This window comes from Herpailurus yagouaroundi, unplaced genomic scaffold (assembly GCF_014898765.1).
Source record: "Herpailurus yagouaroundi ecotype Mexico unplaced genomic scaffold, PumYag 142, whole genome shotgun sequence".
NCBI lineage: Eukaryota > Metazoa > Chordata > Mammalia > Carnivora > Felidae > Herpailurus > Herpailurus yagouaroundi.
In genome coordinates, this window is record NW_024412397.1 from 56,709,156 (window position 1) to 56,733,482 (window position 24,327).

General features: G+C 49.1%; 1 protein-coding gene across 3 annotated transcripts in view; it reads right to left on the reverse strand.

The window, feature by feature from the left end:
* L3MBTL4 (L3MBTL histone methyl-lysine binding protein 4) overlaps window positions 1–24,327 on the reverse strand; it is a 359,374-nt gene that overhangs the window by 5,932 nt on the left and 329,115 nt on the right. For 2 of the 3 annotated variants that reach the window (XM_040479355.1, XM_040479359.1), the window contains one exon: window positions 8,161–8,330. In XM_040479355.1, coding sequence (XP_040335289.1) covers window positions 8,161–8,330 — 170 coding nt within the window. Of the gene's footprint in view, window positions 1–8,160; window positions 8,331–14,423; window positions 16,015–24,327 lie in introns of those variants that run through there. The other variant, XM_040479357.1, reaches the window with a different exon arrangement.

A 24,327-nucleotide genomic window follows, 5' to 3' on the forward strand; every position in this document is an offset into this window, starting at 1 on the left:
TCTGGCCAAGTACGCCCCGACCTCAGCTATGCGTGAGGTCTCTGCTGGGTGCTGGAGGGCAGGACCAGTGAGCAGGTCCAGCGTGAACATCCAATGAGTTTTATGGTTCGATCAGAGGTGGGAGGATAGATGGAAAGTGGCAAGTAAGGTCAGCTTACTACTCACACTGATACATGCTCAAATGCGCTAAGTTCCAGAGGCGAGGTGGAAAGGCTATGGGTTCCTGGCAGGGACAGATGGCATCTCAGATGGGAACTCAGAAGACGTGTGATGAGGGAGGTGGAAGCTGAGACAGGCACTGTTGGGTGGCAGTGTTTCTATCCCGGGGCAATTCGGGGTGGACAAGCAGAGAACACTTTCTCGGCACAGAGCCTCAGGGTCAAGGCCGAAAGCAAGAGGCACGGTGCACATGTTCTGAGCAGTGAGGAGTCCAGTTTGGCTAGAAATGCCGAGCAGAAGGGGAGACATGGGGACAGGGGTGGGTAGGGGTGAGGTGGCGGCCGTGTGGCTTCTGGTGTGGGTTTGCACTTCTACCTGCCAGCTGCAGGGAGCCCTGGAGTGGTGGTTCTCCATCGTGGCCACACCTCGGGATCATCCGGAGAGCTTCAAACACGAATGATGGCCAGCCTCAGGCCACACAGACTCCGAATTAGCCAAGCTGGGTGGGACCCAAGTGTGGGGCATACATTTTCAGATTCCCCGGCTGACTCTCATCTGCAGGTGGGGCTGAGGACCCCGGCGCAAGACAAGGCTTGAGAGAGGATCTGGCAGTGTTGGATGGACTGGGCAGGACGTCAGCTGGGAGGCACTGAGGGCCTGGGGGCTCCACACGGGGCAGAGCACAGGGTTGAGGCAGGTGGTACCCCATAGGAAGAATCCAGAGATCTGCCTGCAGGCTGGGCGTGGGGCAAAGGGAGTCGAAGCCGGGTCCAGGCAAAGTGTTGAAGAGTGGGTTTCTCCAGGCCAGCGCTACTGACTGATGGGGACTGACCATTCTTTGCTGTGGGGCCATCCTGTGTGTTGCAGTGTGTTTAGCAGCAAGCCTGGCCTCCACCTGCCGGGTGCCAGTTGCACCCCCACCCCCGCACTGTGACAACCAGAAATGCGTCCAGATGTGGCCCACATCTACCTGTTAAAAGCCACAGCTCTAGGGGCCCCTGGGTGGCTCAGTCAGTTAAGCCTCTGACTCTTAGTTTTGGCTCAGGTCATGATCTCACGGTTTGTGAATTCAAGCCCCGTGTCGGGCTCTGCACTGACAGTGCAGAGCCTGCTTGGGATTCTCTCTCTCTCCCTCTCTCTGCCCCTCCCGTGCTCTCTCTCTCTCTACCCCCCCATTGCAAAATAAATAAATAAATAAACTTAAAAAAAAACAAAAACAAAACAAAGCCATGGCTCTAAAAGGAAGGTTTTCCTGAGATGGTTCTTCCACAGGGAAAGGGGCAGATTGTCAAGGCAGGAAAATTAAACATAAAGAAGCAGGAGTAGGAATTAGCAACAGATACACATTTTGTTGCATCTCAGTCACCAGCTCCTGTGGGAAAGCCCTGCCAGCAGTAGGGAGCCTGGGTTCTCCACAGACAGTGAAGTGCTTTGGGAGAGGATCTTTTTAAATTTTTTTTTTCAACGTTTATTTATTTTTTGGGACAGAGAGAGACAGAGCATGAACGGGGGAGGGGCAGAGAGAGAGGGAAACACAGAATCGGAAACAGGCTCCAGGCTCCGAGCCATCAGCCCAGAGCCCGATGCGGGGCTCGAACTCACGGACCGCGAGATCGTAACCTGGCTGAAGTCGGACGCTTAACCGACTGTGCCACCCAGGCGCCCCGAGAGAGGATCTTTTTAAAACACACGTTCCACAAACTTCTGTTCATGGCAGAAGTGTGTGTTGCTTTAATGGTTTGCATCCGTTAAAATGTCCTTTGCTGGGAAAATGGGATAAGAATCACATTCCCCCTCCTCAGCCTTGTTAGCCAAGCAACAACTGTCCGTGTCAAAGGTAGACTGGATTTTTTTTTAACTTTTTTTTTTTTAATGTTTATTTATTTTTGAGAGAGACAGAGTGTGAGCAGGGGAGGGGTAGAGAGAGAGGGAGATATAGAATCCAAAGCAGGCTCCAGGCTCTGAGCTGTCAGCACAGAGTCCGACGTGGGGCTCAAACTCACAGACCGCGAGACCATGACCTGAGCTGAAGACAGACTCTTAACTGACTGAGCCACCCAGGCGCCCCTAGACTGGATTTTTTTTTAACAGGAATAAATAACTTGTCAGGGCAAAGAGGAGCAAAGGGGAAGCCGAGTGGCCCTCAGCTGGGCCCCGTCACGTCCCCTCCCTGCACTACCTCCCTAGGGCCTCAGGAGGCAGGGTGGCCACAGCCCCACTGCCTCACCACATGTCTGGAATCCTCTGCCTCTTTGGAAAGAGACTGTGGTTCTATTCAATCTGTCCTTCTCCAAAGTCAAAAACCAGTTCCATGAAATCTACTGAGGCCGACTTCTCTGGCCAGAATTTAAAAATATCCAAAGGCCTTGATCATTATTCAGTGTCATTATTCAGTACTGTTAGTCAGTATTTATTCACTCTAAGAATAAATTATATTTTGAGCTTTAATAGAAAGCCCATTTTGCTACAAACTTTAAATGTAAAGTGGTGAGCTCTAACAAACCATAGAGTACTCTCAGAAAGTTTCCCTCACATGCTCCCCTTAAAAATATGTTTACCTATTGGGCAAACGTGAACTATTCAGATGAGCGTGAACTCCATGAAATAGGAAACTACCATCTGTTTGCCTGCATCCAAGATAGCTGTGTGGACGCGGGGCTGCTTTTCTAAGGTGAATGTGCTACTGTTGGAGCCTGGGGGCGGTCGCCCTCCGCCTTGGCCCCAAGAAGCCCACCTGGTGTGGAGGCTGACTGGCGCTTGGTTCCCCAAGGGACCTCATTCTCATTCCTCAAGGAACCTCATTCCTTGTTCTCAGGAGCGAGGCGTCCCTCAGCGAAAGCCCTGGCTTTGTTTTGGAAGGACAGGGAGTAGGTGAGTTCTGCGGATGACACAGCAGTTGGGAAAGACTAAGAAAGATGACCCTGTGCCAGCTCTCAGATGAGCCCATTACTTTCCCCAACTTACTTCCCCCGGCGACCTACTTTCCCTGGCATCCTCTTGGAGCTCAGCAGGCCTGTTTCCTTCAGTGGGGCTGCTGCTCCCTTAAATCTTTCCAAACGGTGGTGTTCTCTATCTTGCTGAGCCTGTAGCTGTGTGCCTGACTGCACTGGCTCCAAGTCCACTGGGGACCATGCTTCCAGCCCGGGTCTCATTTTTTAACAGTGGAATCTGTTATTTGCCCTTTTTTAAGGGCCCGATTGTATAAGGCTGCTATGCTTAGTTGGCAGTATCCTGAATTTTTCAAAACACTCCCTCCTGTTTAAAGATTGCTTTTAAAGCGACCGCCATCTTTTAAACTTAATGGACATTTAGGGAGCGCTTGGTTGAGGCTATGGCGATTTATATGAGCTGCTTTAAAAAGCATTTTTGCACATAAGGAATAAAAGTGCCCATGTGTGCACCCAGCATACATGAACCGCACCTGTGGCTCTAAGGTGCACACGACCTCACCTCTTGCCCTCCCGTGCCCACGCACACCTAGTAGGAGGGTTCTTCACAAAATACACCTCCCCATTTATTCGCTCAGACACCTACTCTGCACAAGATACTTTACTACAATGGCATAAAGAGACATAAAGATATTTTAGTTCCTACTCTTAAGCGCTTTTACTCTTTTACAGAATATTACCATGGCCCACAGTCAGAAATACACATCACACTGACCATAAGTCGAGCGTTTGCATAGACCCAGATGTTTCTAACAAAGGTTTCACAAAATAATAACCCTTACTACAATACATGGTCTTTCATTCTAGAAGCACCACATTGACTTCATAGCCTACCCGTGTTTCTGTAAACACGGCTCTGGTAGGAACAGCCGCAGTGACAAAGGAGTTAAAAGTCAGCTCCCTTGCTCTGGGCCACGTCACCAAGGCCCTGTGCTGGCTTCTCTTCACAAGTAACATGATGCAGCGAGGAGAAGGAGGTCTTCCTTCCCAGGCCAGGACAGCAGACGAAAAGGAACGTTCTTGCTCTTCATCTTCTTCCACAGGCAGACTCCTGCCTTGAGTCTCCCTGAATGGCCCTTAACACAAGGACACAAGTCTGTTTTCAATGTATTCTGACTCGGGCTCCCATGGTTCCTCTCCAATACTTTGCCTAACAAGAACAAAACACAAAAGGATAGCACCCCCCTTTGTCTCCTCTTGCCCTGTACTGACTTTTCAAATCTTCACTGCCCTATTCCCGTTTCTAATGTGGTGTCTAAAATAGTCACAACCTCTATTGTTGGAACGCACTGGAATGCCCCCGGAAGCGAACCCCATCGGAGAGTTGCCTTATTTTCAAAGATACAAACAGAACCGTCATAAAGCCCACTGTCAATCCATCCAAGATTCTTCTTGAGACCCTATTTTGTTCTAGGAAACATGCTACAAGAGTGTGAGAATACAGAAAGAAATTTAGGACGTGGTCCTTGTCCTCACGAGCATTTGGTTAGGGAGATTTCAAGATTATGATATATCATACATTAGGCGATAAGCCAAGCGGTTTCTCTGGAATGCATCCCCGAGGGAAGTCATGGGTACAGAAGCATCACGACAGGAGCACTTTATGAACACAGCCTTACGGATGGTTTTACTTTTAACATAGAAAGTTCTAAGGCCTCTTTCAGCATTAGAAGGCTGGGGCTCACGAGAACTCGGGAACTGTGACCTTGCCCTCCTAATAATCATTGATGGCACCCTCGGTCTCCCCCACAGCAAGACCCTCCCTTTTGAGGCTCCCCTATCCTGCTGAGACTTGCACTGTGACCACTACTGCCTCTCATCACTCCACCCCCTCGCTTTCCTTCAGTGCCAGACTTGGGACTCGTCAGATCTGAGGTCCCATAAACTTCCCAGTCACTGCTTAATTTTCCTAGAATGGAGGTTCTGTTCTCTTTGGATGATGGTCCTCTTGAGACGTTAATAAAAGCTCTGGCGCTCCTCTTAAGGGCAAGAAATACACATATTGTACACATTTTTTCCAGATTCCCCAAAGCCCAATTCCACAGCCCCAGCCAGGAGCCCCGAGCTACATCTGCTGTCTGTGCCCTGCTGAATGGAACACTCACCACCTGCCGCCTCTGACACTTCTCTTTCCGTGGACTTGCTCCGCCACCGTCGTCCCCACTGACCTCCATCCTTGACGGCTCTCCTTGGATGGTCATGCCCTCCGTGAGGGCTTCCTCAGCGCCCCCACCCCCATCCATTACTGACACCTCATCCGGTATTTCCGCCCCCGGGAATGGTTGTTGCACATCCACTGCTGTAATGTAATCTGCAGGGACCTCTCACTCAGAAAAGACGGGGTCTCTCTCCCAAAGTTTCATTTCGTGTGATGGCACCACTACTTTCCCCTTCATTCAGGTGAACTCTACGGACCGTGTAGCTCACATACCGCCATCCCAGTCCTAAACCGTGTGGTGCTGCGTCTACAAGTGGAATCACATTTGGCTCATTTCACTTCTTCATCTTCAATATCTGATCTATTTCACTGTGTTGTGTTACGGCTTTCGACTTTAAAACGTCTGCCGACTCTGGGTGGTTTTTGCCATGGCAGCTCCCGGTGCAAGCCCAGATGATTCTACACCAGGAGCGTGGCGGTGCCCCCTGGTTGGTCCCTCTCCTCCGCCCCTTCGCACGCTTCCTCCTTCCGCAGGTGGGTGTGATTCTCATGCCCCCGAAGCACCATGTCCACAGGTGATTTTCTGCATGAGAACCTCAGGTGGCTCGTACTGCCAGTGCCCGGCCTCACACCTGGCGCACCTTCCCCATCCCAGGGCTCTTCTATCTGTGCCCCAGGTCCACAGGGTGCTTGGTGGGTAAGACGTCAGCTTAGGACCTGGCTCTGCCTGTGGGGCCCTGAGAAGTGACTCAGTCTCCAGGTGCCTCAATTTCCCTGTCTGTAAAATGGGCAAAATAAGAGTCCTTGTCTCACTATCAGTACCTTAATAGTGTTAATGTCATCATCGATGTTAGTAAAGGATGCGCTCGCTGTACATATGCTATCTGTGCACATGTCATACTTCCATGCAACCTTTTGTCTTTCCTTATGACTGGAATGGTCTCCCTTCTTTTCTCCCATTGGATATGTTCCACTTCTGTTTCAAAATCCAGCCTATGATGCCTTTGTCATTCAATATTCATTCAACAAACATTACTGGCTTATCTACTAACTGCCAGGTATAGTGAGACGTTCTCAGGATACATATCAAGTGAGTGGAATAAGGTCTCTACTCATCTGGTCAAGGGTCGGACAAGTGAGCATAGGTCAGTGACAGAAGATTCTCTGAGGAAAAGGGGGGTGCGGAGAGGCTCCTGCAGGAGGTGAGCACTGCGCCGCTGGCTGGCAGAGTAGGAAGGGCTACCTGGGGCAGGGGTATAAAGTGTGCCAGTGTGAGGACACCACGTGGGGGCTGCAGCCCAGCGCGGGAGAAGCACGAGGGGCGCGTGGGCAGGGAGGACGGCCCATGCAGGTTCTAAGGCCCGCGCAGCTGAGGACTCCGTTTGGGGAGCCGGGATCATGTCAAGGTAGGCACAGACACACCCAGAGCTCACACCCAAGGTGTCTCTTCCGTGTTCACCCACTGGCGGGTCTCGGCTGCTCTGTGAACGTGGGGCCGGGGGCTGGAGGTGGGTGGCTGCCCTCCCCGGGACATCGGCCTCGGCACAACGGCGATGAGGCGAGGGAAGAGAAGCCACTGTCACTCTAACTTAAAACGTGGTACAACCTAGTGAATGGCTTGAAAGTCAGGAACCAGGGATTGCCGCCGAGTTGTCACCAGGTGACATGGGAGCTCCCCATCGTGTGCAGGGCTGTTACAAGGCCAAAGCCGCACACGACTGGATCACAGACACGATAGGTTTTGACTTAGTTGGCTTGGTCGTGAAGCTGCTGCACGCTTTGTAAACCAGTAAAAGTTCATCAACAAGGGGCAGGGGGCCCAACCCCGCATACTCTTTAAGGAACGGGATCACGTTTAGTCGCCACAGGCTGGCATATTCCGTCAACTCTCCGTTACCAGTGCCACGGGGGCACTGGAGGGATCGGAAGGAGAGGTGGGGTGGCGGGGTGTGCCGGGGAAAGCCCCCGCTGCTCCAGGTGGGTTTTGTGAGGTGCCCGTGAGGAGGCGGAGGGAGCAGTGTCGCCCCAAACCTCCAGCCTCCACACGGCCTTTGCCACCTGTGCCTCGTCTGAGGCTGCGAAGGAAGGCCGAAGCCAAGGTTAAGTCGAGCTGATTGCAGAAAGTGCTCAGTGAACATTCTGTAACTAACTTCACTCCAGCTCTACCGTTATCTTGTCCTCAGAGCGACCCACGGTTTTCCTTCATTTAAAAAAAAATTAATTAAGGCCTGACTAGTGGAAATAATACCTTTATTAAGAGAAATGTCAGAGAGTGTATTCCTTAAAAGAAAACTGCTTTACATATGAAGCATTTCTGCAGCATTACAGCAAGCAATGAGACTTACCTGATCCTTATTAAAAAGCAACATTGTAAGGAACATTTATATTAAAGTTGGATCAATTTTCCCATGTGTACCACATCTTATGCAATGTTGTGATCTAATTCACTTTAAAAACCAACCTAAGGCTAACCGATCATCTGTGGCTTCAAGTAGACAAATGGGCAGCACAGAACTGCTCAGTAATGAGAACAAGTGAATCCTCTGGGGCCCTCCAGGTGCCCCTCAGCACAGAACAGAACATCCCGGGGGCGGGGGCTCCCCAGACAGGATGCCAGGGTGCAAAGCCTAAGATGCTTATACACGTGTGCTTCCCCAATGTAAATCTGTGATGGGGGACTGGAGGCTTGGGCCGATGGTGGTGGAGAACAGAGGTCATTCTGGGATACCTCGGGGGAGAGGCCCAAACCAACTGGGCTTTCCTCACTCTCTCCAAGTCATGCCCGCCTTCTCCCTTAAGTGTGGATCTTAGATTTGCTGCAGTGGATTCAGCGCCTAGGAGAAACCCTCAGCAGCCAGGCACGCTCCCTCCAGGCCCCAGAGCAGCCCCGCTCACCTCGTCCACTGTCCACCGGGCCACCTCGCCTGCCTGGATGTTGGCCACGCCTGGAAGCAACTTGCAGTGCTGCTCCCTGCCGAGTGGAAGGTCCCGGAAGGGGTGGGCCGACATGGAGGACATGAAGACGGACTGGTGCAGCGCCTGCTGTGTCTGCTCAGCGGAATATTCTGAAAGAGAGGCGGGGAGTGAGCCGCACACAGAGCGCCGCCTGGGTCAGCCCCTCTGCCTGGGGGGGCCCAGAGCCAGGATAGGACAAGCGCAGGCTCAGTGGGGACCCTGGTGTTCCGGTCGCTTGGCATCATCGCCGGGAGGAGTCCCCAAGCTCGGCCCATGCCGCCGTTCTGTTTCAACACAACTGTCGTGAGAAATGGACCTTATATAAGGCCCAGGTGACTCTGTCTATTTGCTAAGCAAGGTCAAATAATCTCTACGAGACACTGCTTGATGCCAACCAAGAGTTAGCCTGTCACTGACACTGGCCTCTCTCTCCCTATATCAGGAGTCAGAGGAAGCGAGCCTCACGGAGCGTGGCTATTAACTGAATCTGCACACCGACCCCTCTGGGATGTGTGTGCACACAAACAGCGACTTCTTCCTGGCGGCCGCCTCCCATGGCTCCAAAGACACAACGAGCCCAGGTCCACATCTGGCTTCATAGGTCCCCTGGGGGACACTGAACATGGAATGCGGCTCAGGGTCCCCGTGAGAATCTGGGTGGCAGCTGCCGAGATAGCTCCCCGCAGGACACGACGACCTCTCGGGACTTGCGGAAAGCGGCCGCACTGCGATGTGTATACCCCGACCCAGGTGCTCTTAAATGGGTGCTCTCTCTTCAGAGAAAAAGCTCTGAATGAGCCGTGTTCCGGGACACGAAGGGTGGCGCTGCTTGCTTGCTCAAGACTATCAGTAACGGGTAAGACCTCACTTCTGCCTCTTACTTCTCCCCAGGCTTGAGGAACTGGTGTTCCACCTTCAGGAGTGACTTTACTCTTATGTTATATCCCAACATGTAGATGGAGGCAGAGATCTCAATCCTCTAATTATTTGCTTTGAATTTATAAATGGATGCGGAGCAAAATCATCCCAGAGATTTCGGAGAACACGCGTGCCTTTACGAGGTCGTTTGAAAAGGCACTTTTGACACGCATTAGCAAAATAAACCCGTTGATATTCTTAAGATACTTTGAAAAGGAAGACCACACACACAAAATGCTGTAAGCCTTCTAAAAGTCTACCTTTCCCGATGCAAATGACAAGTTAAGTAAGCAGGAGCTGTAAAGTCTATTATGACGGTTTGTCTTTTACTAACAGAGTCTGAAAAGCTATTATGCAAATATTTCTACCTCCAATTAACTACAGTTTTTAGTAGGTGAGGCTGACCTGTACCGCGCATGGTCACACAGTCATACCCGTTAGTAGTCAAGAGGTTCCAGGCTAGAAGGAGCCCATCTGTCACCACCCTGACTGCTTGGCACAGACATCCTACACAATTACCAATGCTTGCTGTCTACACAGATAAAGAGGCGGCGAAACTGCCGCCTTCTCCCAAATTCTTATGCTCCAGTTGCAAGCGGCAGCAAGTTCATCTCTAAATGCTGATTGTCCAACACTGACCTTTTTAGTATGTAAATAGGTTATCTCCCTCCGTGTAGTTCAGCCAACAGTAAGTATGGCTGCCGGCTCGGAAGGGAAGCTTCACACCTTCTTTGAAAAGCCAGTATGCTTACAAACGTGAATGTTCTTTAATGAAGGTGTCAGGTTGGACAAGGAGCATGGGCCAAACCAGCCCTGAAAACCCACGGCAGAAACATCCCAGAACAAGCCTGCAGTCAAAGCCACACAGTCACTGAGGGCTTTCCTGGGAGCCAAAGAGTTAAAGCTATGTGTTCAGAGGGATTAAGACCTGAGCCAAAGCTGGGCTTTATTCTGGAAAAGAATCACTGCATCAATCAATTGGTTGTTTTCGCTGAAATAGCGTGGACTTAAAAAAAATAAAAAAAAAATCACATCTGTATCTCAAAACCCATGCCCTGAGTAAATCAATCATGTATAGTTTCCAAAATGTATAGGACTCTGAGAAGACACAATTAACGAGCCTTATATTTCAGAGGTGCAAAGATGTTGAGTGATGGTGATTAGAGTCCTGTGATTCACAAATAAAAGCTGAAGGCATTAAAAATGTAAAAGAACCACTGTGCTCCCAAGCAAGAAAATTTTCCACACTGTAATTTTGGAAGCAAATTGCCTTGGGGGCCAAGGGGTCCCCTTGGAAATACATCTAATGTGTGGTTGCCAGCACTGACCAGCCCCGGGGCTCCTTGGTATGCTGCTTCTCATGGCTCTGGACCCTGGGAGACAGGAGCCGTCGGTCAGTTCAAGAAATAAGATGGTCCACAGGTTACAACGAAAGATAGAGAGCTCCAGCTGTATCTTACGCACTTGAACTCAGGAGGCTTTATGCTGTCTATGGCTTTTGAATTCAGTTAACTGTGTCCCTATTAGATCAAACTGTTTGATTGAAGGGAGGCGAAAGCCAAATTTCTCGAAGGATGAACAGAACTCAGTGGAGAATAGGTTCTGTGGCACAAAGTGAGTCGTGCCATGGCAGTGGGGACAGGTCTGCAACCATCTTGCTGGGGTGCCCACTCCCCCAACCGGCTTGGAGTTTCCATGGGTATAAAGGGCTCCTGTCTGCGTACCTACAACCTCACGTTTTGGGGAATGCTTGCCAGAAGCAGTTACACGCTAAGCACAAATAATATTCTCCTCTTACCAACTTTACAAAATGAAATGGGAAGACTGACAGTTGAGCCTTCCTGCTCAAAAAGACAAGAGTTAGGTTAGGGAGGGAGTCTGTGAGCAGGGAGTTTGGAAGAACCAGTCTGCCAACTTCAAGATACAACTGGAATTGGGAGCTCGTACCACCCAGAGCTGGCGGGAGGGGAAAGGGAAATGTGCATAAGGCCATAGTGTGGTCCCCAGCATGCTGTAACTAGTCGTTAAGTGGTTAAGTGCTACTTTAAACTTGACTGTAAGCTCCTTGAGGTCGGGATTGAAGCTCTATGAAGGGATGATGCATTATCTCAAGTTAACACAATCCAAGACTAATTTTCCAGTAGTAACAGAAGACAGAGAATACATTTTGGAGAGTGTCTTATGGCGGTTGTTTTGCCTTCTTTTACCATTTTCCAGCTCCAATTTCTTCAAAGCTGATGATTTTGGGGTGAGATCTTCATGTGTAGCCGAGAGAACACTGGGATGGGCTTGCCTCAGAGGACTGCGGCACCGTGGGGGGTGGGGGAAGGGAAGGGCCCACATCAGCTTGCTTAGTGGTGAAACCTGGTCCCCACACAGTTGCTGGGCGACCTTGGATGAGATACTCAGCTCCTATGTAACAAGGTTTTTTAATTGGGGTAATGATAACACTGACATCCCACTGAGTTGTTGGAATTAGAACAGCTTCTGGAGTATAATGAATATTCAAATAATGTCAGATATTACATTACTGTTACAAGTGTGATAAAAGAGACAAGCTCAAAATGGAGTCGCTTGCGGTCAGGCCCACATCAGCAAACCAAGAGTTCATACCGAACCTAATTTCCTAGTTTCCTAGTTTCCACCTCTCCAAGGAATATAATCTCAACCAGTCAGTCTGGAATCTCCTGGTGAGGTAATCTGCCTGACACATCCCTGCCATCCCCCAAACAGAGGTGACTTTACCTGAAACAGTCTGCCTTTGCTTGTCCCTGCCCCCTTCTGCCTATAAAAATCTCCCACTTTGTACAGCTCTTTGGAGCTCCTTTCTATCTGCTGGATGGGAAGCTGCCCAGTTCACAAATCGCTGAATAAAGCCAATAAGATCTTTAAAACTTAAAGTGGAATTTTGGATTTTCTGTTGTTTATTTATTTATTTATTTTTATTTTTATTTTTATTTAATTTTTTTTCAATGTTTTTTATTTATTTTTGGGACAGAGAGAGACAGAGCATGAACGGGGGAGGGGCAGAGAGAGAGGGAGACACAGAATCGGAATCAGGCTCCAGGCTCCGAGCCATCAGCCCAGAGCCTGACGCGGGGCTCGAACTCACGGACCGCGAGATCGTGACCTGGCTGAAGTCGGACGCTTAACCGACTGCGCTACCCAGGCGCCCCAAAAAAATTTTTAATGTTTATTTTATTTTTGAGAGAGAGAGTGAGAGAGAGCAGGGGACGGGCAGAAAGAGAGGGAGACACAGAATCTGAAGCAGGCTTCAGGCTCTGAACTGTCATCACAGAGACTGACACAGGGCTCAAACTCACGAACTGGGAAATCATGACCTGACCTGAAGTTGGATGCTTAACTGACTGAGCCACCCAGGTGCCCATTTTTATTTTTAAAGTTTTTTAATTAAAAACAAAATTTAAATGTTTAATTTGAGACAGAGAGACAGAGAGAGGGAGGGAATGTGTGCGTGTGTGTGCATGTGTGTGCACAAGTGGGGGAAGGGCAGAGAGAGAAGAGAGGGAGAGAGAATCCCAAGCAGGTTCTGTGCTGTCAGAATGGAGCCCAACTCAGGGCTCGATTTCACAAACTGTGAGATCATGACTTGAGCCAAAATCAAGAATTGGATGCTTAACTGACTGAATTTTGTTTTTAAACATAAGATATAAAGATTTTTTAAGTTCTAACAATAGTGAATGTTCGGACATACAAAATTTCCAAAGCCCGCATGGCTGGATATGCCTAAAACCTATGAAAGCTGAAATTCAGCTGAAACCCAGGATCTCCAGGCCATGTTCTGATTTCACACCCAAGTGGTCCTGAAAGGACAGAGTAGTGGTCACCAAGATCATGTGCAGAATCCCGCTGGAAGGCGATGAGTGTGGGATCCCTGGCCACCGGTGATGCTGGGTAGGGCATCTGTTGCCCAGGCAGGCTGGTGCCAATGTGCAGCAACAGGGTAACATGGTTAAAATGCGTGCAGCCTGCCAGCTTTGAAATTATGTGGCTCTTGACAGACTTTTAAAATGTGGGGTGATTTGCATTATTTTAAATTCCGCGCATAAAATTAGACTTTTGAAAATATCCACTTAAAAATCTGCATACATTTTTATCAAATGTGAACATGCTGATTTTAACTTTTTACCAAGCCCAGCACAGCTCATGTCATATTAGATAGATACGCCCTGAATGGTTGCTAATAAATTAAAAAGCGTAAGCCTATGATGAAAAGTATATGCTGTCTTCAGAAACTATTATCAAATGAAAACGATCAGGTCATTCGGTCTTGGGGCTCTAGGAGTAAGCAGAGCCATCTAGATTCGAAGAGGGTGCCCGCCATGAGCAGGGGACACAAAGGGTCTTTCTAACCGGGTAACTTACGGACTTCACACCTCAGGCCCGACATCCAACCCATTGTCCACCTAACACAGCGGAGGGATATGGGCTGCTTCGCAGTTACACGGCCTCACTGCAGCAGTGATTCCCAGCCAGCTCCCCTAAAGGTCAGCCAAGAAAACTCAGCCTGCGAAAGCAGCCCCCCTACTTACAGGTTTTAAGATTTTAATTAATCAAAATGCCTCTTGCACCAGAAAAGGAAATGCATGCGTAATCCTGGCTTTGCCTTTAACACCAATGAGTGAGTGACAATAGGGAAAGATACCCCTACATTTAAAATGTCTTTCCTTTTCCAGAAAACAGAGCACGTGATATCTGTCACCTCCGTGGTTTGCCATTTGTAGAATGGTTTGGAAGAGGTTTTTTTTGCCTCTGTTTTTCTCTCGGTGTTTCTTTTGGGTGTTATGAATTTAAAAAATTTATAATGATGGGTTTAAGGATTCCAGTCAAGTCGCTTCAAGGTTTGGAGCATCGCCCGTTCCCACGGCCAGGGGGTTCAGCCGTGTGTGTGTCCAGCGCCAGGATACGGGACGCCCTAACTAACGTCCCAGGGCACTTGGCCGTGGATCGGCATCCACTCAGAGAGGAGAAAATAAGCCCATCTCCAAAAACGTTGTCATTACTTTTCTTGCAGAGGCAGTAAATTGTTCGACTCCAATGGACTCCCCCAGGAGACCAGAGTCTCTCTGCTCTTGAATGGGAAAACCCTCACTGGGCACAGGCCCTCTTCTCCCAGTCCACGGGGACAGCCAGCTCAGGCCGGTTGTGGATGCCGTGTGACTCAGGGGCTGCCTCTCGGGTGAAATGATCAAACAGACGCATGAGTGTGGTGTACAAGCACGATCTGCCTCCCCATTCCACGGACTTAAACAAAGTCTGGAGGATTTAGAGACAAAAGGTTTTTAATTCATCTGAAAATAACATGAAAGTAGGTCCCTGATTTCTTCTCTGCCCCTCTGGTTCTTCCAACTTCTGCTCTACCCCCACAAAGGGAGAAAAATCCTTTATGGAAATGCTCTTTAAAAATATGGCTGTTTCTTCACAAAAGCGCACACAACAAAACTGTAGCAAGTGAGTCATAAATGGTAACCAGAGGCTGCATGGCTGGGTCTCAGGTTATTTTTAATCCCACTAAAAACAGAGACCCATTTCACAAGCAACCTTCTCTTCAATGAAAGGGGTAGCAATTCTATTGTGTTCTCTGTTCCAAAAAGGAGGAAGCAAAAAAAAAAAAAAATTGCCATGGGTCCCCATATCTGATTACGTTTTCTCTGGCCTACTGCATAATCCGTGACAGTCCCGGACTGACTTTCCTCAATGTACCCAGCACTCACTGAGAAGTTACTCCGCCTGCAGCACCGAGCTCCAGGAGTGGCTGCTCCTGGAGGAGCAAGGAAATGTTCAAAAGGGGCTTGACAGTTTGCAACATTTCTTCTTCCCGTGATCCCTTTGTTTCTAGGTCTCTGTTCTTAACATGCTTGGAGCCCTCATTTCTATGCTAACTCGTCTCCTCTTGATTGTAATGGGGTTTGACTCACTCAATCCTTTCTCATTTCTATTTTCTTACCTCCCAGTTTCCCTAAAATGAAAGTGAAAAGCAGAACAAGGGGATCCCGAACACCACTGGTGAGACAACCATGCCATCCGTGCCGTGTGGGAACACACCCGAACAGGCATTCGGTTCCCAGTGGGAACTTGGCCCACTGCTGGTTCCTAACCGTGACTTACATTACTACTAAAACAAGTGGGGTGATTGGTCTGCTGACCCACGTTCTACTTCTTCATAACCATGTTATTTGGAATCCACACATTTTTATCTGCAGAGTGCTTTAGGATTGTGGTTATTAGTCCTCCCTCATCACAAACCCATTTCTTCTGTATTGGTTTTACATGAATGTGGGAGACAAAGCACAGAAATGTCAGAGATTGTTAGGGACTTCCCAGTGGCCTTATCGACAGAATCAGAATGAAGAACCCTGCATGTTCTAGATCTGTGTACTGTCCGCAAAGCAGCCACTGGCCACATGGGGCCATGCAATACATAAGATGTGGACAGTGCAAACTGAGATGCACTATAAGTGTACATGTCCTGGATTTTGATGACTTAGTACCAAAAAAAAGAATGTGAAATCCATCCTTCATTTTTTGTTTTTGTTTTTTGTAATCTTGATTTACATGTTGAAGTGATATTTCGGATATGGGTTAAATAAAATGGCATCCAAAATTATCTTTCCTTGTTCCTTTTGTTATTTTAAATGTGGCTACTAGAAAACTTGCAGCTCGCACGTGGCTAGTGTTGTATTTCTATTGGACGGTGCAGTCTGGAAGAGTGATGACTCATGGCGTCTCTCAAGATCCACACTTGGTGCAGGAAGGGCTGGGTGGCTGAATGGAGTTAATGTGACTCATGTTGACGCAATGATGATGAAACTCCAGGCAGCCTGCATCCCACCCAGCCCCCGGCAACCGACAACCCTGAGAGAGGGGGAAGACAGAAGACCTGAGATTAAACACAGCCCACTTGGGTGGGGGAGTGCTGCTGGAGACGGCTGCCCGAGCTCCGGTGTTGGCGTCACGGATTACTGGCCGTGACACTGGAGCTGTACGTTGGTCTGGCACACAGTGGAACGGGGGACGCTCAGTGGCTGCAACGTTGGTGAATAAATGACTGAATGAATAAATGCATGTATCAGGGAAGCAGGCACTGTCTGCGCTTACTACAAACACAAAGAATGGCTTTCAAAACTCGATCAGGAACCACTCAGATTTAGAGCCACTTTGTCTAAAAGTGTCACTGCACACCCCTCCGTCACTAACTTCTCAAGGAGCTTGTGGTAACCCGGCTGCTCTTTTCTCACTGGTGACTAGGTACCAGCGGGAAGACGGACACAAGAGCTTTCAAGTTTGTAGACTCCCTATGGAGTCTATTTTCTTTCTGAGGGTCCTCAATGCCCCACTTTTGGGCTTTACAGTTCATCACCTCTGCTCAGAGCCAACTGGCCTTCCCTCCTCAGCCCTGCTCCCTCACTCAGTGAAAAGTCAGTGACCCAGCCCACCGTCCCTGTGCGCTCCAGGCCCGCCTCCCCTCTGGGCAGGTGCCTTCATACCGGCCGTTCCCCCTGGCACCCCTCCTGCATGTCCTCGCTGTCACGTCTCTGAAGACTGAGAAGCAGCGCTCCTTACAGGCGGGGATCCAGCCCCGCAGCCCACTGCTGGCCTTCTTCCCTACTGACGGAGCGTCTCCTCACAGCTCCTACTCAGCGGGCACCCAAACTGTATCCACCCTCTGCTAGACGCTGCAGTCTTCCCTTTCTCCCCCGCACGTCTCTCTCTCTTCCCTGGCCCCTCTGCAGGAACTTGAGGCTGCTGCTTCCTCCTTCAGCGGCCTTCCCATCTCCTCTGGCCCTCAGGGCGCTTCTCCCGCCTGCCCTCGCCCGCTGGCCTATGGGGCACAGCCTTTCTGGCTTCTCTTGCCTCGCTGCCTTCACAGAGGCGCCTCCTGACGAGTTTACGGCCAAACACAACAGGATCCTGACGGGACAAGTCATTTACCAAGCAGGGAGAGTGGCAAATAAAACGAAGTCCCCACAGTGAGACTCAGTCCTCCAGTCTGTGAAGGGATTTAGCTGCTGGCTTTTATTCCTGAGGGCAGGGTTTTGTTTTTTTTTATACCTGCTCCTTTTGGTCCTACTGCAGCAAACTCTCTTTTAAGGGGTCTCTGATGCCAGGAGTCTATCCGTCAGCTTCCACACTCAGATGCTCAGGGCTCCTCACACAGAGGCCCTGAGGCCCTGTCACTGTCCCCAGCCCTCTCTTCAGCCTGCCGGGGTGGGGGTGGGGTGGGGTGGGGGTGGTGGGGGTGTGTGTCATGCCTCTTAAGGGTGGCTCCTCCCGGACAGCCCCCTCCCCCCACTTGCTACCCTGTATTGAAATTGTGTGTTTATTTGCAGGCTTTGATTAAGTGGGGTACAAACTCAAGGGCAGTCATTTCCAAGTCATCCTGCACCCCCGTGGCCGGCACAGTGGAGTACAGGTGCGTAAGACCCGAGCTGACTGTGGAGCCATCTGAGGAATTTCACTGCGGAGACAGATAACGCCGTGGCAAATGCCAAGCTGGTCTGTGCCAGTGAAAACAATGAGTTTCCATCCCGTGGGCTCTCGTTTGACAAATATACTCATTACTGAAAAAGCTGAGAATTGTTTGTGATATGGAATCTTACTAACATCTCAATTTGATACTCAAGGAGCAGATACCCCCCCCTCCACTTTCATTTTAACAAACATGCAGAAAAACCCATATTAACTTGTGATATGTTAGTCATCCAATAAAAGATTTCAGGGCAGCACATCTTTTGATGGCTGAAGGGTGACCTTTTGGTTTAATATCTGCTTCGCGCAGCTTGAGACATCATTAATTAGCTTCTTTCGATTGAATACTACAACCCAATCACTCAGCGTGTATTTTTTTTATCCTCGGCGGGACCATTTTCCTTCGCTTGCAAAAGTGAGACCATAATTGAATGAACATGGGTGCCAACCTGACCAAGAACTGGAGTCGCTCTTCTCAAAGCGGGCATCCCCTACCTGTTCGCTTCCTATCCCGGCTCTCCACATGCAGTCTTAAGAAGACCGAACCCTACTTGAGCTGGCATTCACAAATCTGGAAGGCCCTGCCACGTTGATGCACATGTCAGTATGACCCAGAAGAAAACAGTACCGAGCATGATGAAGAAACAGTTTAATTGTATCTTAATTCCAGCCCTGGATGGTGGTACTGGATTGAGGCAAATGGATTTGGAGGCAAACCCTTTGAGCTGAGGGCATGGCGTGGGCACCTGCCCCCAGGGTGGCAGCGTATGCGACCAGTGCCGGAGCCCAGGCAGGTGTGGGCGCCGGGCTCTGTACTCGGTCGGCTGCTTCTCAGCTTCTGTAACGTAGAGGCGGGGAGGGACGAGTGAACTAATATGTTGCAAACCTTCAAATCTTACACGACCTGCCTCCAGGTGGGAAGACACGTGTATTATTTCTCTTTGCCCCCGCTGCTCCCCACCTAGCATACTACCGTGGCACCCCGCACACGGGAGGCGCTCAACGGCCGTCTGTTGACAAGTAGCCGGGCAGGTATATGTTGTGAGGAGGAAGAACACATATATCCCTGTTGACTGATGGGGACCCGGAGGCTCCCTACTGTGCGCAGGCCGTGAGGGAACACCTCAGTGGATTTTGCCTCCTTTTTCTCTGCACTCACCTACTCCCAGCCACGGGACACGCAGTCCACGGGTGCCCAACTTCAGATAAGCCTCAGGTCAAAAGGTTCCCGAGGACTCCACGGATTCCCAGACCCACAGAGAGGCACAGCCAGCCCAGAGCACAGCACTGTGCTCCCAGCCAGGAGCACTCAATCAGAACGAGGAGACGGCACCCGAGGAATGGACCTAAGGGCTGCCGGTACCCCGCCAGGGCTTCAGCGCCCTCTGCCAGCACCAGTGCCGACTTGGGGCCAGCTGGGGACCAAGGGGACAAATACTCGCTGGTCGCCTCTTACTGCCGGTTTTATTTACTCCACGTGACTTCATGGGGACAGTGCTATTAAGTCTCTTTTGCAGATAATACAAGGGTCTCAGACACTCTAAGGAACTCGGCAAAAGATATTCATCAGGCAACGGAAGGGCTGGGATACTGACCCCAGAGCTCACCACAGTAGGGGCATTCCTTTCCTCTGATCCTTCGAGAGTGGGTTCTTTCTGCCACTGCCTCTGCATTTGTCTAAAGGGTGAGAAGCAGGAGTGACACTTACAGGAGGTGGGGATCCTGGGGTCTGATCACTCCCGGGGAGACAGACTCGCCTCTTCTTTAATAAGGGAAGCCACCATGTTGCAACACTGAGACAACAGAGCTCCAGAGAGATCCCTGGGAAGGACTGTCGGATATTTATCTCAAAATAAACGTGCTTCCAGAGAGTCTACGCAGAAACTGTGCAGACCTAATCAAAAGAGCACTCTGAGCCTTGGAAAGGACAGGGATTGGGAGCTCAGCCTGGCAAGAGGGCCCTGAGCGAGTGAGTCCCGGGGCCCGCCCGCCTCGGCCCGGGAATTCAGCTGCTGCTCAGGCCTTCCCGTCTCTGGCACGAAAACTGCCTCCTTCCTTGGCGAGGAGCACAGCGCAGACGCTCCCTCCGAAGCAGTGCCAAGGGCTCCCCTTCTGGAGGTGCTGACGTGTTCACAGAGAGAGTCAGAGAAATCAGCCTGCATCGTGGGGCGTGCTGAGGTCCAAGTGGCTGGTCTACGTGTCTTGGGAGCCAGCCTGTTTTCACAGGCCCCTGTGCTCCATTCTCCCCACAGATGAGCCGTTCTCTTTTGAAAGTGGTCCTGGGGGAACTCTTCCAGCCCAGGACAGGCCTGACGGCGGCCCGGCAGTTTCCATTCTGAGGCACCTTCCCCCGCCTTCTCTCCCACTCTGGGAGAGGGAGCGACTTGGCAGAAGCTGGGCTGCCCCTTTTTGAATCAAAACTGACCTCCCCTTCTTAGGTGTTCATCCTATGCGTTACTTGTGATCCCTTCCTTTGTTGAGAACACACTGACACGTTAGTTTGTGGGCTTCTTTTCTCATTTCCTTGTTGGGCAAATTCAATGAGGAAGCAGCTTAGGGGATATTTTCTTTTTTTAGGAGCTGTACATATTCCCAGTGCAGCCTCTGCTTTCGGAGAAGCAAGACACAGCGGTGCACCCAGAAGAGGGGGGCTCTCTTGGTCCTTGTTCTGGTTCCCTCGTCAACACTGAGATGAGGGCCAGGGAGGCAGAAATCCCTGGCAGCCGCGGTCTGGGAAGCGTGTCTTGTGTTTGTGCCCACACATTTCCCTACTATTTCTGGGGAGCCCCTCCTGCCCGCGTCCCTGGTTTTCTGTGTTTGCACAAAGCATGCGTATGTTCTCGTGCACTGTGGCGCGAGTCCCCGGCCCCTTTGGGTCCTCACCCTCCTTGGCCTGCTCTCACCTGTCAGTTACAGATGGCACAGTGGGTCGCAAAGAGCGGAAGATACACGGGCAAAAAACGGAAATTTATTTTAAGGCTAGCTGTCCTGGTTATAAGAAGAAATTAGTAAGCTTCGTATTTTGTAGACTTCAGTCTTATCCTTAAAAATTATTAGAAATATAAAAAGAAACACTAAATTACACCAACATTTGAGAAAATCAACTTGTTCCGGAGAAGATAACAAACACATGGGATAACTCTGTGCTCCTCATTATGGGACTCAAGTTTTGTCAGACGCTGGGTTCTAAGTCACACAAAAGCTGCTCTGGCCAATCATCTGTTTTCTGTCCCCAAACAAACATCACTTCACGCCAATATTCACGGATAATATATCCGACTGTTTCCAATGCATTAGCTTCAAGAAAACGGGAAGCTTGTACTGTTTGCAGGTTGTGTGCCTGCATGTGTACATGTGTGGGTGTGTTTTGGAAAGACAAGCGAAACAAAAAACACTCCAAACTTACAGCTGGCAGGAACAAGTACCTGGCATAAGTTAAGAGAGAACGATGGAACCCGATCAGCCACTACAGTCTGCGTTTCAACTGTCTTTTGAAAATCGGGAGCCCAGCCCATGGAGACGTCGGCTTCCACCCGAGCAACACCTGTGCCCCCCTCTTCCTACGCAGGCTGCCCACTCCCCCTGCACCTTGGTCCTGCACCTGCTGCCCTGCCCTTTTCACATTTTCCTGACCACATGCCCCTTGCGTGCCTGCCTTGGGCAATCTGCTCTCTTCATTTAGTGTGGTGGTTTCTTTGCACCGTGCAGAACTGATTTCCCAGATCCACCGAGCTGTGGACACAGTCAGACGTGTTTTCTTGATGATGTGTTAGCACAGGAGCCAAGAACATACAGTTAGTCTGAAGCAGGTCACTGCCACCTGAAACTGACAGCCTTCAGTAGCACACAGCCAACGGGCATGCTTCTAGACAATACTGATAGAAAAATATGCTCTTTGCAGATTTAAAAACTAACCAGGGTAAATTAAAGCTCAGAAGAATCATCATACATTTATGATCCTATTGTATTTACGGTATACATTTGAGGCATGCTAAGTTTACACGTTCACCATACCTCGCAAAATGACAGTGTAATTGTCATTTTTAAAAACGTGCACAGGATTGGGTCAAAGCGATCACATGTATTACATGCATGTCTAGTGAAATAGGAATGTGGTGGGATGAGAGATTGTATGATTTATCCTGGAACTGATTCATTGACTATTCTTTCCCATTTATGTGAATAAATAAAATGATGCAGAATTTAAAAGTTATATTTTTTATGAGTATTAGTAAATGTAACTTTTGAGCAACTATTTCTAGGTAACTTCTATGTAATTACTTCAAACCTGTCATCTCAGAAATTCAATTAACAACCAAGGGGCAACTGAGGAAATGGGCTGAGGGCCCTACTACCTCAGCAGAAACGGCAATTTCCTTGGGTCTTTCCCTTCTGCACACGGACAGTAATATGAGCTGATGGGACTTTGTAATGGGAGCCTCATAAGAAATGTTGCCCATATCACAAGGAAACACACAGTCTGTCATTAATTGAGGCCTGCATTTCCAACATGGAGGCAACGCCTCCCTTGTATTGATATCGGCAAACCTCTTTCTCAAGTAAATGACACTCGCCTACATAACCATGCTTTGAACCTCTGCTGAAAATGCAAATGCATTTGGAATCAGTAATTTTCTCTAAAAGGCTACTTTCCTCTTGAAGATCTTGTGAAAATGCTGTCATTCAAGTAAGGTGATGTCTGAAGGACAGAACGCTTCAGGATTACTCAGTCACAAGATACCCGCATCTCTGCTAATGAGTTAAGAGAACAAGGTGGTAACACCAACACCCCAAACAATCACAAAATCTTGTTCTTAATTATCAACTACAAAAGGCAAGCTGCTAATATCTGCTTCTTTGTGTGGGTGAGTGGGGATTAAAAACAGCAGAAGAGAAGAGAATTGTAATACAGCCTGTGTTTGAAGAAGACTAACTCAGGTAAGCTGTCACCACACTCTCAAAGCCCTGTTTGTTGTAAGGGGTAATATTTACGAACATTTTGCAGAGCTTCTAACAAACCATTTGAAAGGGAAAACATCGAGAACAAGACTGAATGGTGGCAGAACGCAACGGCGGCAATGGAAAATGTGTCTGAAATAAATGAGAAACAGCAAGTCTCTGAGGTCAGAAGATCCCTCCTGCCTCCCCAGTAACCTTGACCTTTCAGGGAATGAGGCTGCCCCTCCGAACTCCAGTCCACCTTTTGAAATGATAGCCTCATACTCAATATTCCTCAATTACACAGTGAGGCTGCATTGTGTCAGATTTTATTCTCATTGGGAACAGCAAGATCATCTGAAACTCTCTTCTAAGGCCACATAAATTTATGAGGCCATACCAGTGTAATCTGGGGGGAATGCCAGGATAAATCATTGTGGCTGCATTTCTGAAGGGTGACAGCACTGCCGAAGCCCATCTCTGGGCTACACTTTATTCTAGAATACTCCCCACTCAAATCTCTAGTTACAACTTCTATGTGCCACCTAAACATGGCTGCTGTTCAGTCATTTTTACAGCTTCCTCTTTTTAGTGGTTTCTGTATGGCATTCAAAACTGAAGATGTTGACGAGTGAATATAACTCCAAAGGAAATGTTATACGTGCTTAATTATGTAACTGTAACAATGCAAGAAATCCTTGGTATAACTGAATATTTGGGTATAAAACTGAAAACGCCTTTCCCAATACTTCAGAGGCTATTCCCTTTCCAATTTTGAATAGAAAAAGGGAGACCTCTGGAGGGCCCGGGTGGCGCAGTTGGTTCAGTGTCTGACTCTTGATTTTGGCTCAGGTCATGGTCTCACGGTTCATGAGATCGAGTCTCACATCAGGCTCTGCACTGACGGTGCATAGCCTCTCTCTCTCTCCCTCTGCCCCTACCCTGCTTGTGCGCGCGCTCTCTCTCTCTCTCTCTCTCTCTCTCAAAATAACTAAGTAAACTTTAAAAAAATAAAAAGGAACACTGAAAAGGAGACATCTGGGTAGACCCCCAACCCTCACCTTCATTTATTATTCTATCAAAGGTAGCTTCTGCTGCTTGTGTTCCCATTTCTCTCTTGGTGAGGAAATTAATGGAGATGCTAAAATAATTTGTGTGCAGAGTGACTCTGAGCCCTGTTTCTGAATTACTGTTGGACTTTGGTCCTGAATCATGGATAATGATCTAGGTGACTAGATCATGGATAATGATCTAGGAGAGCGCTCTGAGGGGGGAAAACCTGATGGGTGTAGGGGGTCCGTCAGAGTCATATTGGTCAAGTCTAGGTAGGGAAAAGGAAAAGTAGCAGCTTGGGCCTCAAACCGGGCTTCCTTAACGACTAGGAAAATAGCATTCTTAACTCTTCCCTTCTGAGAGCTCCACATAATAGCACTATGGGAAGGAGGGACAATTTAATGAAAGCTTTTACCTGCTGGCTGAAACTAAGCAACCTATTTATAAACGGCTCTGAAATTTAAGTAGAAAGCTCTCACCTACTCCAAGTTCAAATGAGAGCCCAAGGCAAACGAGTGAAGACGGAAAGGCGAAGCGTGCGCTGGGACGGAAGTACATAACAGATTGAGGCAGAGGTGATCGTGTGACAGGCGATACTGGGAGAAGCAGCGGGAAACCAGAAGATGGGCCTTAGTTAAGGCTGACCTGAAATGGCCCTTGAGGGCAGCTACTGTTGCTGGTGGACAGTATATTATGAAACACTGAGTA